The sequence below is a fragment of the Anopheles funestus genome, chromosome 2RL (assembly GCF_943734845.2).
Source record: "Anopheles funestus chromosome 2RL, idAnoFuneDA-416_04, whole genome shotgun sequence".
Lineage (NCBI taxonomy): Eukaryota > Metazoa > Arthropoda > Insecta > Diptera > Culicidae > Anopheles > Anopheles funestus.
This window is the reverse complement of record NC_064598.1, coordinates 47783023-47801595: the sequence shown is the minus strand read 5'-3', so window position 1 is coordinate 47801595 and position 18573 is coordinate 47783023. Positions and strand designations below refer to the sequence as shown.

General features: G+C 42.4%; 3 protein-coding genes across 11 annotated transcripts in view; 1 reads left to right on the top strand and 2 right to left on the bottom strand.

Annotated features, from left to right (window-relative positions):
* Nucleotides 1–7926, bottom strand: part of LOC125774748 (apomucin) — a 64617-nt gene extending 56691 nt beyond the window's left edge. For 7 of the 9 annotated variants that reach the window (XR_007421112.1, XR_007421113.1, XR_007421114.1 and 4 more), the window contains exon 1: nt 6937–7779. The gene's annotated coding sequence lies outside the window, so the exon portion shown is untranslated. The other 2 variants (XM_049444934.1, XM_049444935.1) reach the window with 2 other exon arrangements.
* Nucleotides 7927–8278: 352 nt separating this feature from the next.
* On the top strand, nt 8279–9164 carry LOC125774769 (39S ribosomal protein L17, mitochondrial). Its single transcript, XM_049444981.1, has one exon. It carries the CDS (start codon nt 8411–8413, stop codon nt 9032–9034), a length of 624 nt encoding a protein of 207 aa, XP_049300938.1. The 5' UTR covers nt 8279–8410; the 3' UTR covers nt 9035–9164.
* A 124-nt stretch (nt 9165–9288) lies between these two features.
* Nucleotides 9289–15093, bottom strand: LOC125766070 (uncharacterized). Its single transcript, XM_049431657.1, has 4 exons — nt 13427–15093; nt 12464–13361; nt 11415–12124; nt 9289–11338 (listed from the first exon to the last, which is right to left on the bottom strand). Exons 1-4 carry the CDS (start codon nt 14056–14058, stop codon nt 10471–10473), a joined length of 3108 nt encoding a protein of 1035 aa, XP_049287614.1. The 5' UTR covers nt 14059–15093; the 3' UTR covers nt 9289–10470.
* Between the last annotated feature and the right edge of the window lie 3480 nt (nt 15094–18573).

The following is an 18573-nucleotide window of genomic DNA, read 5'->3' as shown; positions in this document are numbered from 1 at the left end:
CGGCATAGAGTTTGAATGAATAAAAACGTGAAGGAATGAGTAAAAGAGTAATAAAAAATTCATATGTTGAATTGAAACATAAACTCCTTTGCAGAATTAAACTCACTCACTCACTCTTACTCAGTGTGCACATCTCTAGATCGAATGCTGTTTTTGGGCCTTCCATAGTAAGGACATTGGATATGCGGCAGTGTGGTTAGTCTCTTTATTTATTCAGGATAAACGTCGTATTGTACCGTCATTAAGTCAAGGAAGAAAATATAGCGGTTGGATTTTTTTTTAAATTTAATTTTGTCGATCATTTCATCATTAGCTAGTATTTCTTCTTTTACAATAAGACCGATAAAAAAGTGTATATACACGAAATTACGATACACGAATATGTTTACAACTAATTTTAATTATTTTAGAAATGGATTCTATGACAGCTTAAACTTCCATTTTCAAGTAATATAAAGCGAGCATAATGGAGTAATTTCTTCAAGAATGATCATATATAAATCCTTAAGCAATGAATAAATAAATAGCCTTGACGTTCTCCGCGAATAAATAAATAATTTTTAAAAATAAATTTGATTTGTTTTGATACTTATTTAACAGTTGATATGGACAATATTTGGTGTCTAAAACATGAAATTCCAGATAAAAAGGCTTAAGTAAAAATCAAATCATAGATGAAGATTTTTTATCACCATTATCATAAACCAATTAAATTATGAACACCTTACAATATATCGGAAAACAAGTTGGGCTTGTAAATTGTTTCATTAAACGTCAACCAGCAGACCACCTCGAAATGATTCGCATCAAACCAGAATTTGAAAAAAAAATCTCTTCTATCTGTCTGCTACAACAACAACGGACCATAGACACTTCTAATTGAAGTGGAAGCGATACATTTTGAACACAACTTTTACTCCCCCACCCCAACAACACCTGCCACAAGGTTTGGGCGCGGTTCTTGGGTCACTGTCCACACACACCCTTATCACTGACTGCCGATCTACAATATCATTTGAACATGGGTGATTTTTTTTTATTACCCTCCCATCCAATGTCCACTTTTGCCCCGAGATAAAGTGGTCACCGGTGTGGTGACACAAAACACAAAAAAGTGGCCCCACAACTATGCCCCAGCGAGAGTTGACGCAACGTTTCGTGCATGTATCAAACAAAACAAACCAAACAAAAGCATCCCCAATTCTGGTTGGAGAGTGTTTTTTTTCATATTGAAATGTTAACTGTAGAAAGCTCCACTTTTTAGTGTCTCATCCCCATACAGTGCGGTAACCCACTGTGACCGGTTTACGTTTGGTATGTCAGCAATAATAAAATGGCATGTCAGCATAACACACTTACGATCTTTTGCAAAGCTGTTCCATTCAACACGTCCTCTCCCCCCGTTTCTCACCTTTTTCCCATATAACCGGGAACCGGGTAGACCGGATTTTTGTATAATATTTTCAAGGACGGTTTTGGGGCCTGTCCACCCATTTTTGCTCTGTCTTTTCCTATTTTGCAATCATTGAAGAGTACTTTCACCGGTGCGCTGCACGATTCAACAATTCGCAGGTGGATGGCCACTACACACTCTTGTTTGCGTGCATACTCGGGCAAAAAAGGTTTTGAAGAGTGCCTACCACACTCTTCGTGTGTGTGTGCGTGTGCAAAAGGGCACATCGGTTTATTGGCTTAGAAAATAAAATAGGAAAAACTGAAATACAAAAAAAAAACGATAGAAGTGGACCTCACCAGCGAGGTGTTTATGCGTGTTTTCATGCGTAACAAATATGTTCTTCAGCAAGCATAGGCTGCTTGGTTGGATGAAACGATAACGAAAAAAAAACCTCGCCCTCTTCCTTTGCTCCAGAAGAGGTGAGAAAATTGTGGGGCGCCGTTGAGGGTAAGACTTCACTTTTTTTCCTGTAGAGGATGTGTGTGTGTGTACTTATGTTTGTTGGATACCCTTAATCTGTTTCGTAATATGAAGGAAAGTGTAATGGGCAAGTGAAACTAAGAAGAAGAAAAAAAATCGACTCCAACAAAACGCAACCAATGGGAATCAATTTTCAAACCGTCCGATGGGCCCCGCGGTTGGTTTTAGTCAATGGGTACCGATTACTCGCCGATTCAGGATGGTTGTAGTAGGGTTTTTTTTTGTTTTGGTTTTGTTTTTTTTTGCTTTATTACCTTCAACAGGCCCCAAGGTGCAAGATCTACCACCCATCCCTAATTGATAATCTTGCTGCCCATTACGGACGGACAAGTCACTGAACTAGGGTGTAATGGAGCTTTAATTGGAATCGGGGTGAGGGGGTAGGTACATTATGGTGAAAAAAGGAAAAACTAAATCAATTACATTCCAGCATTCCACACACCACACCATACTCGGAGATATTTTGTTTCCTCCCTTTTTTTGCCGGAAAAGTACATGCAATTAGGGAAAGTAATAGGAAATTCCGTAGCGATAATACTAATAATTTGCAGGAACGTTACATTGGTAAATGAACATCTTGGGTTCAATAATTAACGCATTGCGGTTAGTGTAAATGAAGAATCCTTAGTTGATGTTTATGTTTAAAGCATTCAAATAACTAAAATTGGCTGAATTTCGGTTGTTAATCGATGGAAACATGTGCGTATCTTTTGAGGTCTCCTGGTAGCAGCTCGAAAACATTTATTTAATTTATAAATATTTTTTAAAGAAAAACTACATCATTCATTGGATATTAAATCATTAAATTATAAAGTAAACTGTTACAAGAATACTTAAAAAATTGTAATACATTTTAAACCATGCTATCCATTGGTGATTTGTAATATCTGATGAAAGGAAACCAAAAAGTTAAAAAAATGTTGAAAGAAGATAATTAAATTAAATGAACAACTAGACAACTAGAAGATGAAAGTTGATAATAAGTCTCATAGCTCAACAGTTGTCAGTATTTTGCTTACAAAAAATAAAATATTTCAAAGTAACGCTGTACTACATAATTATGTAAAGAATATCATGGTACAAAAAAAATATTTCAAATTTTTTAAACTAATTTGCAAAATGTTGTTAAAAAAACACGACCGATCTTTTTGTTTTCGCAAGAAATTAATTTTTGGGCTGTAACTTAACATTTCGTCGATCTATTCAAAACTTTAACAAAAGATTAATGAAACTTTAAGGCTGGTGGCAGTGCTTAGTCTTACAGAAGAACGTCGATTATCCGGGGTGCTCGGGATCGGACTGATGCCGGTTAATCGATTTCCACAGATAATAGTATATCATATATCAATATATATGATATCAAATCATTCTTAAATATCAAGGTCATTCATATATCTAGATTATGCGTATATAGTATCTATAAACTATACTATGGTGGTCCTTTTGATGCGAAAAATGATTCTGGATCAAAGAAATTATTATCAAATAATAATTAAAATTTAGAACGTAAAATAAAATCATTTCAAATATATCGTTTAGTGTCAATTTTAATAATTTTAATCCAACCTAACAGCAATACAAATGTTCACCACGGTTGAACAGCTTTAAATTTTCCGCGCACGGTTAATCCGCCCCCGGATAATCGACGTTCTACTGTATACGATTTTTTTCAAAATTTTCTATGGGATTTCACATAGCTGCAGCTAAAATCGTACGACGATTTTAACATTAGATTTTATCTGCCATATCCAATACAAAATTTTGAAAAAAAATTGTATACGACTAAGGACTGGCACCAGCCGTGAAGATGCAATAAAAATTGTATTGATCAACCCTTTTTGCCAATAAACAAGTACATGCGATGAATCATCGTTCTCACCAAAAATTGTCCTGCGCTGTCTCGATTATTTCGTTGTTATGCAGTTTAACCACCTTTACTGCTTCGACTTCTTATCACAATCATATCCGTTATCAATTTTACTTGTGACGATGGACGATATAGGAAATCAATAGTGAGCAGATGAATAACAACGAATACGTTTCAAAACCGAACCAAAGAACATAAAACACTAAAATGAATCAAAACTCTTCCGCACTGTTTTTTGGCGAAGTTCCAAGAGAGAAGAGGATTCAGAGTTTCCCTTTGTCAGTTTCCACCGAAAGCTGGAATGTCGGAACCATGGACGGTCACCTGTTTGTGTTTGATAGGTTTGTGTTTTTTTATGTTTATTGGTTGTTTTTATCAGGCTGGCCCTGCCTTTATCATCACACTGTGCGCAGTTGACGGCTGAAACCTAACCGCAACTACCGCTGTCAATCATGATCGCAGTTCGCAACCATCGGGAATGGTGCGATGCGATAAGATAAATCGAAAATGACCAAAAGAGCCTGCCCGTGCGTAGGTTAATTTTGATGGCAAGCTCAACACATTTGATAGCGTTATTTTGTTTCCCTTTCCTTCGTTGTTACTTTGACGTTCGGAGCGCGTTCAATTAAGGTCAGAAAAGCTGGCAACAAACGCACTTCCTAGCAACCGAGCGACCTGTCAAGGGTTAAAGCAAAAAGCCGGGAAAATAGGGTGTGTAATGTTGCAGGTGTGTTAGAAGCGATAGATTTCATTTTCCGCCCTCGTTGGCGGTGACCGCCTGGGAAAGAGCCAACCAAATGTAGGGAAAACACGTCACATTGATGGAAAATGAAACAAACGAAAAAGTATACACACAACACGAAACAGTAGGAAGTGCCGACAACATCCGGCGCCTGCCTGTGCAAACAATATTCAAACGAACGCAAGGTGATCCCGAGCGCTGAGAAAAAGCTGTCAAAAGTTCATAGACACACACACACCCACGCGCATAGATTTAGCAAAAACAACGAAAAGCAGGCGGCGGAAAAACAAGCCGCCGTTTGTATATCGACAGCACGAAAACTCAAACGCACCGTACCACCCGTGTGTGGAAAAATCGCAATGATCGCCTGTGTGGCTGTGTGTGGGATTGATGAAAAGAGGAGGAAAAAAGGGAAAACACAACAAGTGCCGACCGTCGGAGACCGATCACAACAGAGCTGCCCTATCCTTTTCCTAACCCTGTGATAGTTAAATATGCAAGAAGCGAAAAGACAGAGAGAGCGAGAGAGAGAAAATGTTTCAGTTAAAACGAGAAAAAAATCCGATTCCACTTTGTAACCATGAATGTGTGCGAACGAGATGGATGCACGGCGGTTCAGCGAAGCGTTGGAGCGAACAACAACACAGCGCAACAGCAGCTGAAGAGTTCAAACAACTCTTTTGCGGACTTTGCGTGTGCCCTCCACCCGCTCTCTTTTTCCCTTTTCGCTACCACGCTGCTTACCCCGTTCTGCTCACCCGCACAAACTGTACGCAAACCAGAAACTGGATCGAACAACATTTGCATCATGGCGCACAGGTTCACCGCACTGCTCTCGCGCGCGAAGGCTTACCAACGCACACACTCTAACCAATCCAAGCGATTAACACGCACCAACACACACATCTGAGAAGAAAAACCGGCGCTTGTGTCATAGGAAACAGTTGTCTAGTTTTCCTTCCAATTTCCGTGCTTCGTGGATATTTGGGAAAGGTTATTGTTTTGTTCTTTCTCGGCTTCACCGCTTACCTACAACTACTTGTGAGGACTTGGTAAACACAGCTGCAAGCTGCCGTGCGGGAGAGGGATAGAAGGGGAAAGCCTTTGCATTCCCTATGGCTTCCATGAAAAAAAAACGCATCGACTTCAAACACAGCCTATTTTTCAATCTACAAACCATCGACACATACCAGCCCATCGAAACCGGCCAGACGATGAGATCAGGAACAGAAGATACCTTGTGCATGCTGCGATGTGGTAGAACGTTGAACTAGCGCATCGTTCCATCTCATTCACACCAGAAGCGAAGCACAGGTGTGTGTATGGGGGTTCCGATGGCGGATAATACTCATCATGCTCAGACTCATCGTTCTACCTTTCCCTTCTCTTCTTGCCACGTTCTAAATATCGCACTTTCTCTTCCCTTCCCTTTTTGTACCATCTTTGCCCTTTTCCTACATACGCAGGCGCACACACCGATAGAGGCGAACGTGCCTCCGCGGTCGATGGCTGCTGCGATGGATTCCAAAATCGACCGGGCATCCCCCACCCGCTCCTTCGCCTCCTCGACGTTGCGTATGTGTTGTATATGCATTGTTCTACTACACGCATTCGCCCGTTTCGGTTCTTTGCTCCCTTCCCCATTGCATCCTGTTTCAGCCACACTTGCAGCGCTACAGTAGCCAGGCTTATTTTGTCTAGCCAGGCAACAGGGGTTTTTTTGTGTTCTAGCCTACAAATCAAGTAGCCATTGCGTGAATGTAAACGGAAGCAGCGAGTCTTCGAGCGAGTTTCATCTCGTTATAACGGCTACTATTATATGTCGCCTTTCTATCATCCCGTGTCTTGTTTTAGCTGAATAAATGATTTCTAACCTCCTTTTAACCATTCTAACAAAAACACCCACGCGTCTCGAGGTGGGCGCTTGTTCCCAGCCCACTTACAGTCCCACACAGTTTTCACACCACGCGTGTATTTTCTCATGGCTCATCATAAAACGAAGGAAGATTTAACACCACCGTCTGTTTTTCTGCTTTTCTTCGTTTCTCTTCTGGAAAATAGGTGGAGCGCGGTTCACGGATCTAGTAAAACAAGTGCACCCGGAATAGCCCGGGGCAGCAACGGCAGCATCAACGGAAGCAGCCCAACTAAAGTTGACAGACAGCTTTCGCACTGTTTTTCTACAGCCACATGGCTTTGGAGAAAAATTATAACGGACATAGGTCGAAGCAACCATCAGCGCAGTGCGTTGCCATATTTGAAGTTTTCACTCGCTCAAAATAACAAACCACAAAACGCCAGACTTTGGGGGATTTTGGGACACACACACGCAAACACGCAAACACATACAACTTGCACACACATAAACACACAAAAAAAGGACACACTTACGGTCGCTGCACTACGGGTATGAGGCTTTTTTTTAATTCTGACGTCCTGACACAACAGCACTTTTCGGATTTCGCTACGGTGCACTTCCTCGATTCGTAAATATAGTATTTCGCCTTTGCGTGCTCCAGAAAACTTATGCCTTTTTTGCTTCGACGGAACACGTCAACACACACTAGCTTCGGGCTGGAAAAGCACGGCTTCTCTTCCTTGCCTTCGGACAGAATTTCTTGCTTCGCGGTACGCTTCGTCACAACGAAAAAAAAGGGGTTGCGCAGAAGAAGCTTCACTGTCTCACTCTCACTCACTGGCGTGGATTTTATCCACTCCCGGCATTTCCAACTACTGCTGCTGGTTCTTCATGCACTGCACAAAATTAAGAATCTGTTGTATTAACTGCCAAAGCTACAAAACAACACCAAAACACTACCGCACGGTTTCGCGACAACAAGGCAAACACCGGAGGATCGATATTATCTCTAACCGCAGCGCAGCGCTTGCAGCTCCGGTTCTGCTTCGGATCGGGTTGTTTGTTCTGTCTCCCGGAGGCTGCTGACACGCTGGACCATCGAAGAACTGGAAATAGCTGACCGGTTTCGAATCACGACGGAACGAGACACACCGAACCGTTGCACAAAGCGATAGAGACAGGGAGAGTGTGAGCAAGTGTGTAAGAGTGAATGAGAGCGCGCAACTATGTGTACGTGTGTGTTGGTTGAAATGTGAAGCAAAGGATGAATGCCATTAATCGAATAAAAATAAAACTGCTGATAATCTACAAACTGATGATGCCTTGTTCAGACAAACAAGAGCCCACACGAGCCTAATTTCTATTCTACGTTTCGCACTGACTCTGTCCACTTCGATATGCACGTGAAAAATCAATCGACACTAACGCCGGGCTACACTGTTGTTCGTTCGCGGCTTGGTAACTTTTGAATTAGAAAACATTAGAAATACATGCTGGTGGCTACATGTTTGGGAACTTCAACCGGACTCTACTGTCAGTGAAAGAAAGAGATAGTGCCGATGGTAGCCTTTTTTCGCTGTTGCAGAAAGAGTACGGCTACTGTAGCTGTTTTGCACAATGGGATCAGTGTGAAAAAATTGTATTTTAGCCATAAATCGTTTTTTGCAGTATGAAAGAATTGACGATAAATAATTATGTTTCTTTATTTTCGAGAGAAAATATTCTATCATGGAATGAGGAAAGGGCTTATTTGATGTTCAGAGACTCATAATTTTTAAAAATTAATTTACCATTCCTGCTTTGCACAAAAGCAAAAAAAAAACTTTTACACCATATATACCACTGTGCCTTTGCGTGTTTTGACAGTCAAACTGTCAACAAGAGCAGCCGGGCAAAATGTGCTGTTTTGATTAAATAACGCAATCCAATGTTGGTGTCGGTGCATTTATACTGAACTAAAACAGTAATTTTGTGAACTAGTGACTTAAAGTAAAACAGATTCCCGCAATGAATCAGGCCGAAGTAACGAAGCTAATGTCCCAGCTGCGAATAGCCATTCGTCCGCGGCACCGTAATCTGAAAAATGCTGACGGACCCGAAGGGCGGTTAAATAAGTTGCGCAAAACGGTGACCGCACTGGTAAAACACGAGCGTATTGAGCTAAACTATGAACGTGCGGACGAAGCACGCGGATATGCAGAACGGCTGATTTCGGATGCGATACGGCACGGGGATTGCCACAAGCCCACGATGGAGATGGCCGATTATTGGCTGCTGGAGAAACAGCTGGTACACAAGCTGTTCAAGGTGCTGGTACCGCGCTTCGAGGAGTACAAGGTATCCGCCACACGAATGTACAAAGCACCCAAAGAATATCCCGGCTGGTATCGAAAGCGGGCGGTTCTGGAGCTTCGAGGCAATCCCTATCCATCGTTGCTTCCCAACCAGTCCAACAACCGGAACCTGCTGCATAATGTGCTAATGGACGAAGCAAAGAAAGACTATCGGAGGGAAAAGTATGCAGAAATAGCAGCACAGATTGGATCCGACGGTACTCAGCCAGTGTCAGGAACGGGTGGGGAAAATATTACCACTAGCGAACAACCAAAAGCGGCACAACCGCAACCATAGTACAGTGCATATAGAATAACGCCATTTGCTTAGATTTATAGTAGAACGCGAAAACGATAAATAACAGTAAAATAAAGCAAGCGAGCAAAGGAGAAGATTCCCCCTAGCTCGCAAAGATTAAATGTAAAAATGTGTTTGTCGGGATTGTATGGTTATCGATTTTCTCCGTTTTGTGCAGCTCTTGGACGCGGAAGGATGCTGCTAGGATTATTTACAATCGCTATCAGGGGACGAGAGGACAACACATGTTGTTCGTACGGTTCAATTGTACACTGGAAGGATACAATCGTAACTGTGTCAAGGATATTGCCTCGTTGTGCGTTTCATCAAATTGGGTAGGACACGCAGCATCGAATCATTATGGGAGCGAGCAGACTTGATGTTCCCCACGCTCCCCTCGGTCTCATCCGAACTAGCTACAGGACGCTTCATATGAGGTTTGGGGTAAAAACGGGGAAAAAATAAATTGGATGAAACACGATACGCGAGGATGGCACAGCGACAGTCTTTTATAGACAATCGGGCTTTTCTTTCTTGTGCAATCCAAAGAAAAGCCGTGAAGTTATGTGCATTGTGTATATTATTGTTGAAATACTTTTTTTCCCCTATCCTCCATTCCAATTCATCAAAGAGGAAATTTTCTTCACCAAGCGTGTGGTGAAGTGAAATTTCGATCCTTTTTGCCATTGCTGCAATCGAAATTGCCATACCCATACATACACTCCAGCAAACGCATATTGATGATTTAAGCAGCAAAAGAAATATTGTGCACGCAATCAACATTTTTATACCCAGTTCATTATGTTTGTCCCTTCACGTGCCTTCCAAACCGGAAACCGTCAGGTTGCCAGGAAATGGTACCAGCACGCACGTTAATAGCCTCCACACACATACAGCAGAAGCGAGAGACAAACCGAAACGCGCTAGGTTCATAAAAAGTCCGCAAGATATCAATTTAACAAACGAGACTCCCCTCTTGAAGCAGGAACGATATCGCTTCTCTTTGCTATTTTCGTCCCGATGAAGGGCACACATTCGATGGACGGAATTGTACGCTTGAATTTGGACATGTTACACTCCTTCATATCCTGTACGGACAGATATGTATGTTTTGGGGGGCTGCACGTTCGCGTACACAACAGAAATCGTCTGTAGTTGATGTTTGCATTTGATTACAAGTGATGGCGATGGACAATGGACACGATCATACCCTTTAGGCATGGATGGCGCTTTGACGCCAGCAAGACCAGACAATGGCAACCGCAACGGCTGTTACAGGGCCGAGAGCTATGGTTTTTACGGTTCGGATAGTGCAACGGTCATAATTATGATGGCATAAACTCATCACGACTTAACGACCGTGGGACAGTATTGAGCAAACCATTTTTAGGAACATTGTGGAGAACTGTGCCGTATATTGTAAAGCCCGTTTTGTATCATTTTACATTCCTTTCAACAATTTTGATAAATGCTCCCCGAAAAGGTTTGAGCGTAAGGTCGGCCTTCACCTGCATTGCGTTTTCTTCCTCGCAAGGTAACAACCGGTATCGTGACAACAGCTTCACCAGCAACGTTTTCATCTCCAGCATAGCAAACCGTTGCCCGATGCAAGACCTAATGCCTGCACTGAACGGTAGATAGGTGAATGGTTGTGGCTCTTCGACAAATCGTTCCGGCCGGAACCGATCGGGATCTGGATAGTAGTCCGGATCATTCTGCATAACGTAGATATTGAGCATCACCTCTGTACCGGCCGGTATTGTCACACCATCGATGACCATATCGCCTGCCGATAATCTTCCAATCATTGGCACCGAGGGGCTCAATCGTAGCGTTTCCTTGATGACCAGCTCCGCGTATTTCATATCGAGCAGTGAAGAATATGTCAAGTCTGTTGACCCAATGGCCACTATTTCTTCGTACAATCGCTGCTGGCTGTCGGGGTTGCGGGACAGATAGTATAGGGCAAAGCTAACGCATGACGTGATAGTTTCATGTCCGGCAAACATAAATGTATCGACTTCCCCGCGAATATCGTTATCGGACAATGGCTCATCACCATCGAGGCGGGTTTGTAGCAGCAGGTCCAAAAATGTCATCTTACAGGTACGATTCTCTTCGTCCCTCGATGCCCAGTCCGGAACAACGGTTATCCGTTTCATACGCTCACGAATCACGGAATCCGTAAATTGGTGAATTACTCGTAGGGCTTGTCTTTGCCGCCGTCCAGCGCTGCTGCAGGCGAATAGCGTATCGTTGGTTAGCAGTGGATTAAAGACACGGTCGTACACCAAGCCAATCATTCTGTAAAAAAAGACACATTGCACCAGCTGATAAGCGAACCAGAGAGATTCGGAAACATTAACACTACGCTACTTACTCTTCGTTTGCTTCAACAAATTCAACCTTGGGATTGGATTGACACTCCAGCCGTACACCCATCGCTGTCTCACAGATAATGTCCATTGCACAGTACCGCAGCGGTTCGTACACGTCCATATCCTGACCACCGGCCAGCGGTGCCAGCTTAGCCAGCAATATGTCCGTCTGGGTAACCATCGTACCGAGGAAATCTTGCAGCATCTTCAAATGAAAGCCCGGATTGATAACTTTCCGCCGGTTGGCCCAATGTGACCCACTACTTAGAACACTACTAAGCCCTACCCACGGTTGCAGAAAGCGATAGAAATTCGGTTTGATAATCGTTTTCGCCTGTATCACCTGCTCGATGACGCGCGGATCGCTCGTGAGCAGTGTGAACTTATTGCAAAGCTCCTGCATTACGAGATTCTTCCCGTACCGATGGTGAAAGTCGACCATTGTACGCAGTGTACCGTCGGGTGTAGTGTCCAGAAAGAGGTGGGCACTGCCCAGCAGTGGAACCGATGGTAGTGTACGAAAATATGGTAATTGTTTCAGCAGATCCGCCGCATGGCGCCGGTTCAGGAACACTACCCGTGTGATGTACAAGATCGCGTACAGTAGAAGAGCAAAGAGTAGTAGCACACTGATCGTCATCTTTTCGTAGATGCACTTTGAATGAACGTTCGCACAGCTGGACCGTACAGTAATAAGCGGTAGCATGCGGTTCTCTTACTGTATTTATATATTTTAGACAGAAGCAGTTGTAAACATCATTATCATTCTCACCCATAAGGTCAGATTACTGCAGGGATCGCGACTGATGTTCGTTGGAATGAGACCGACATGCAAAAGCTTATCATAAGTTTCGCCTTGTGTTTGTGTAATAATTATGAGTGCAAAATTTTAAACAACAACATTGCTTTATTAGTACATACGATTGGGCCATCGCAATCGATCGTTTCCAAAACGCTTCTACACATATGCTGTCTACTAATCTGATTGCGGTTTTGTTAAGGTTAACATATGCTTGTTCGCTGATCTTATCTTATCGCCCCATTCCCTTTACCTTGGAACAATCTTAACGAACGCACCGTTGACCGGTTTTAGCGTCATGTCTGTTTTGATACGCAGCTGATTACTAGCGTCGCACGGCAACAATCGATAGTTGGCCAACAGTTTCACCAGCATTGTTTTAACCTCCAGCATCGCATAACGCTGGCCGATACAATTTCTCGAACCCACACTGAAGGGAATGTAGCTGTACGGTTGCCGCTTGGCCGATGCTTCCTCACTAAACCGTTCCGGATCGAAGCGGGCCGGTTCGGGGTATAGTTCATCATCGTTATGCAGTGCGTAGATCAGAATGCCAAAATCCATACCCTTCGGTATGGTAACACCATCAATAAGCATATCCCCTGCCGCTCGACGACCAATAACCGGTACGGACGGATTGATACGAAGCGTTTCCTTTATAATCATCTCCAGATACTTTAGCTCCTGCAGTGTACCGTACGTAAGCTCTTGACTCTTTGCATCCGGACCGACAATGGCCTGAATTTCGTCGTATGCACGCTGCTGAATGGTAGCGTCACGGGAGAGATAATAAGCAGCAAAGCTGATACAGGACGTAGTCGTATCGTGACCGGCAAACATGAACGTATCAACCTCTTCGCGGATGTCCGAATCCGACAGTGGTTTACCGTCGATCGTGACGTTTAGCAGCAGATCAAGTAGCGTCATACGCCGCTTTCCATAAACGTCCTCTTCTTCGAGTTTTTCCTGTGCCCGTTGGAGTTCACGCTCATCCTGCAGCTGTTTCTTGCGCTCGCTTATCACCTGATGCGCGAAACCGTGCACCACCTTTAGTAGTTCCTCTTGGCGATTGTGTGACTTCGTGAACTGGAATGCCCATTTGTATTCGCGCAGGAAAGAGAACAGACGCTTTAGGATGATATTTGAGATTCTGTAATTATGAAGTGAAATTATGTAAAAATCTAAACTTCCGACACATCCTCAACGGAAGCTTACTCTTTCACCGCCAACACATATTCCGAGTTAGGTTGCAGCTGGGTGTTTAGCTTTACGCCCATGGCCGACTCGGAGATGATATCCAGCGCACAGTACGTCACATGCTCGTAGATATCGAAATCCTTACCGTGTGCGCTCTGCTTCAGCTTCTCCACCAGCACATCCGTCTGGTGGTTCATGATCACGAGAAAGTCCTCCAGTATTTTGAAGTGAAACGTCGGCGTAATGATTTTGCGACGTTGGGCCCACTTTGAACCGGTCGATACAACTAGCCCGGTACCGAGCCATGGCACCATAAAGTCGTAAATGATCGATTTCTCGATCGTGCGCGCCTGTATTACTTGCTCGATCACTTTCGGGTCACAGATCTGTATCGAGGGGTAATTGAACAGACTCTGGGTGATGAGATTCCGACCGTACCGCTTATGGAAGCCGGTGAAGGTAGCGAAAATTCCCTCCGGTGTTGGATCTTTAAAGTGATGTGCCGATCCAAGCACCGGTATCGAAGGTATGACCACGAAGCCTGGAAGTTGTTTGGCCAATTTTGCCACCATAGCACGGTTCCGGATGATGGTAATGACCATCCAAATGATGGCGATGCCAACCAGCGTTGTTAATAGTGTTAGAAACATCTTCAAACACTTTCAAGGTTCAACACGATGCACGATGCGGACTGGGATGGTACGCTCGAGTGCGTCGTGATGTAATTTCTTAGCTCCGGATACAACCGATTAATTAAAAGGGCACGATAGGCACCCGTCGTCACAGCGTACACCTGCTGCTGTTGTCGTACACCAAAACAACTGACTTCGAGTTTAGCCGTGACCGTCAATATTATACTTCTTGTGGATGCTATCTCGTTGCCAGAGTGTGCGTTTCAGTGCGTTCAGAGAATTCAGTTCTTTATGCTGGTGGGCGTGTGATGTTGACCGCTAATTGTATTTTGGAATGTTCCAAAATAAACACCTATCAAGGCAGCAGTCGTTAAGCGCAGCATATACATAGTTTTGAATGAATTACATGTTTTTTTAAAATAACAATTTGAAGTTTTTATGTCTGAGACGATTTCGTACAACTTGCAATTGGTGATCGTACAAATATATTTATTAAATGAAAAGGAACGGTGCGGGAATTAAGAAACACTGCATATAGATGGAGAGGATTGGATTATAGGCAGAATGTTATCAATAATACCCCTAAAGAATATGAATGATGAAATGATACAATTTACAACTGAAATTGAAGCAAGTGTGAATTATTGAACTGTAAGCTAGAAACAGAAATAATATAAATCCAGCTTCAGTTAATTTTACATCATTTGTTTAACGATCAAAGTATAACAAAACGGTTCTGAAGTATTTAGTCCGTTGAAATTATTATTAAATAATCATATCGGTATGAAAGTAGAAAAGCTTTGTTAACAGTAAACGTAGAGATCTATTTAAGTATTTAATTTTCCATGTTCCGCATTGTGGTTTAGTTTCACTTTGTAGCAAGTCATGTTGTGCAATGTCCAACATAGGGTCCAAAATATGATGCAATCATATGGAATGCCACGCTCATGACACAGCAGATTTTAAGAAATCGTTTCTCAAACAGTTGAAGAAGTTCGAAACGTTCAAATTCGAAGTCCACGTTTTCTTAACTCACTTACCAGAATGAATTTTTGAGTAAGTAACGGTATTAGAATTAATATTATTAGTAATTGTTGCTTGGTTTGATTGGTTTTTCAAAGATTTTTGAACACTTTGTACAATGGTATGGCAAAGTGTGATAATTTTTTTTCCTCTCAATTTTAATACAAAATCAGCCACTTTTCCACTGGTACGAATCATTTAAAGATATTAATTGCTTATTAAGATATTATTTGTGTTCAAAGTGTTGACGCCTGAATGTATGTAATATCAGTAAACATAAAGACTAAGACTTAGTTGTTGGATCCAACGATTGGCTGCTTAATAAACTTTCATACATATTTTCACTAAAATGTTCAAATAGTAGATGTTTTTACATATTTTTTTTAAATATTCAAATAGTATATAAATAAATTGAAAAGGTGCATCGAAGCTTTTCCACTGCATAAAGTATTGGAAAGCAAACCGCACCATAACAAAACCGGATATGATTGTTTTTGATCCATATTCTACCAAACGTGACACGATTCTTATCAACTACTGTATTATCCACCGGAAAGGCAGATCAGTTTTGAATGGCAATATCCTTCACCAGTGTAGTTTACATCCGCTCAATAAGAACTCAATTCCTACAGCAAAAGGATCTCAATGCAATGATGATTGCATTGTAACGAACGATCTTTGTACAGTGGAGAAGCGTAGAATAATGCATGGAAAAGCATGAATTTGAATATGTTTATATGGGAACCGGATGGTTTTTGCAGTGACTGGTGATGGAGGTTTCTTCCCGATTGTATGTAGAAGTTGAAGTCTGGGAAAAGCGTTAAATCAAACATCAAATATTGATCTTGCACAAAAAGGAACAACGGAACAAAAAAACAAAAAAAACAAAACTACAAACCATATCAGATTTCTGATAACATCAAGTACAAGTTCCACCTGTACCCATATTCTCTCACATTCGCATACTACGAATCACGAACTTCGTGCGTTCGTTCGCGCAAAACATTCCCGTGGAAAAACAAACCAACCCATCATTCCTTGATGAATGTTTTACTTATCAAATCAACCGGAAATCGAAGATTGAAGATTATTTGTTTATCATTCGAAGCTACATTCACAGCAGCCTGGAGATCGTTCGCAAAAAAAGGGGGCGAGCGGAAGAAAAAAACGTTATGAAAAATCAATAAACCCTTCCTAAATGTTGAATGTTCGTCTCATCTTGAGCGTATGCAATTTAACCTTTTTTCTTGTTATTTAGCTGTTTTGCTCTTTTGTGCCGATTTTCCCAGGAGGAATAAATTTATTGCCTCTTGCAAGGGGAAAGAGATTTGAAATGGTTATCAATTTATAGTTCGTTTCCGATGCATGATGGGTTGATTTCTAGGTCATCTACCGAATGGAGCAGGAATTGTATCGCTATAAATGAATTCCTGATCTTTACTATCACATCTCTTACATCTGGCCTCAAAGCCACATTCTGCAGAAGCAAAACGAAACGTGATATTAAACGATGTTTAGTGCGCAAAAGGGAATCCTTCCATTCATCGGCTGTCTAAAAGCTTGCACGTGCTTCAGCTGTCCGTTGGTGGAAACCTTTGGTGGAATATTACTTGGTGGAAGAACCTAAACTTTAGGGCGATATCGCTAGACTTGGTGGGCCGTTGGTGAATGCCATTCCAGAATTTATTACAATTATTTATCGAATCGTCGAAAAGCGAAGCGCAATCTGAACCCATAAACAATGAGCACCGGGACCTGCTGGAAAGCCTGAAATCTCTGCTATCTGCTCCACAGACGATGGTGATGATGAATACAGGTGCAGAGGTTTTAGTGTTGCCTTATAGTTATCGCCATTCCGAGGTATCACCGAGTTCGACCTATTTTCAAAGATGGAACGTTTTGGTTACGTTTCGGCTTGCTGGTTAGCCGGGAAGCTTTGATTATAATTTATAACATCAACCACCAATAATTCGAACAGGAAAACATAAACACACACACACACATACCACCGTTGGCGTATACTGAGACGATGATGTCCTTAGTACAAAATACCTGGCGCCTCTACTGTTGTTAGTACGATCAGGTGGCATTGTCGGAGGGTAAAATCTCGTAAATCAGGATCTGGCACGTCTTTACCAACTGGCTCTTGCGTCGTATCATACCTTCGAGTGAAACGTATCCGGGGTAGGGTCGGAGAATGTAACCGTGTAATGTTGTTTGTGTTTGATTTATCTGCTTAAGACTATCCGGCCAAGGGAAAAGGGGGACCAAAAAGGACCGGCAGATGGTACGATATTATAGAGAACGTTCTCAATTGTCTTCGATCATTCTGACGCGATTGTGATGGTGGCTGGCGTGACGTAGGGCAAACGAAACAGGACAAAATGTATGCAACATAAACCTCTATCATAGAGCCAGCCAGCCAAGGGTTGGAAGGTTGTCGCGAGACGGTGGTCAGGTAGATGTTTCGTCCACCTTGAACCAGTGTCATCATCAAGGGGCGACTTATCTCGAATGCATAAAATGCGTCCCTGCAATGGTTCGGCACTGTATCGGGATAGTGTTTGATCGATGGTGCTAATAAGCGGTAATTGAGTGGAAAATATGGCGATATTCGAATGGGAGTTGAAAAGGGCTGATAAATCATTGCGTTTAATTCAACGAGAGCGGATGGTAAAATGCATATTTACTTAAAAAGATTAAACGATTAGCAGTACTTGGAGTGGAAAATCCAATCGTTTTTTTTAAACCCGTGGAAATACTTAAAGCGATTATAGTTCAACCTTTCCAGGATTACCAGCAATTTTTAAATCATAACAGCACACACACACACGTTTGCCAAAGCTCTTTAGAAAACTAATTATTCAACACGTGCAGCCCGGATGTTCCATGCCAAAATTCAAAGTCATACACCTTCGGCAGAAAGAAAATGCTACCAGAGGGTACCTACCACTAATAGGAACAGGGCCACCACATTCCTTTGGCGTTTCCTTCCTAAAGCGGAGAAAACAATCAAATAACAAATTTACCGGCTTCCAAGAATGCCGCAGGCTCATAATGCTGTCCGTTCCTGGCCGGTTCAAACGTACCCGATCGAATGACAAAACAGAAATACATCGTCGTCCTTTGATGTCACGTTTAATTCCAACCGTGTATCCATTTAATGTCAACGAAATTGGATGATGCTGTGGGGGAGCTGGGGGTGGCAACCGGACGGTATCGGAGAAAGCTAATTCAAGGCGATCCTTTTTTTTGTTTTATGGAAGGAATTTAAGGCAGCAGAAGGAAGAAACAAAAACACACAAACGTTGAGCCTAACAACGAGCAAAGATAACAAATTTTCAGTGGCTCCAGCTCCAGTGTTGAAGGTGTTGGGTTATCGCGACGGTATCGTAAACCGAACGTTGTAATATATGGCAAACAAATCAAATTATTGATTCCTTTCAGCTCGAGCACCTTCTTGTTGGTTGACGACGCGTGAGCATCGCAAGCTGGTGAGCTTTGGTGAGC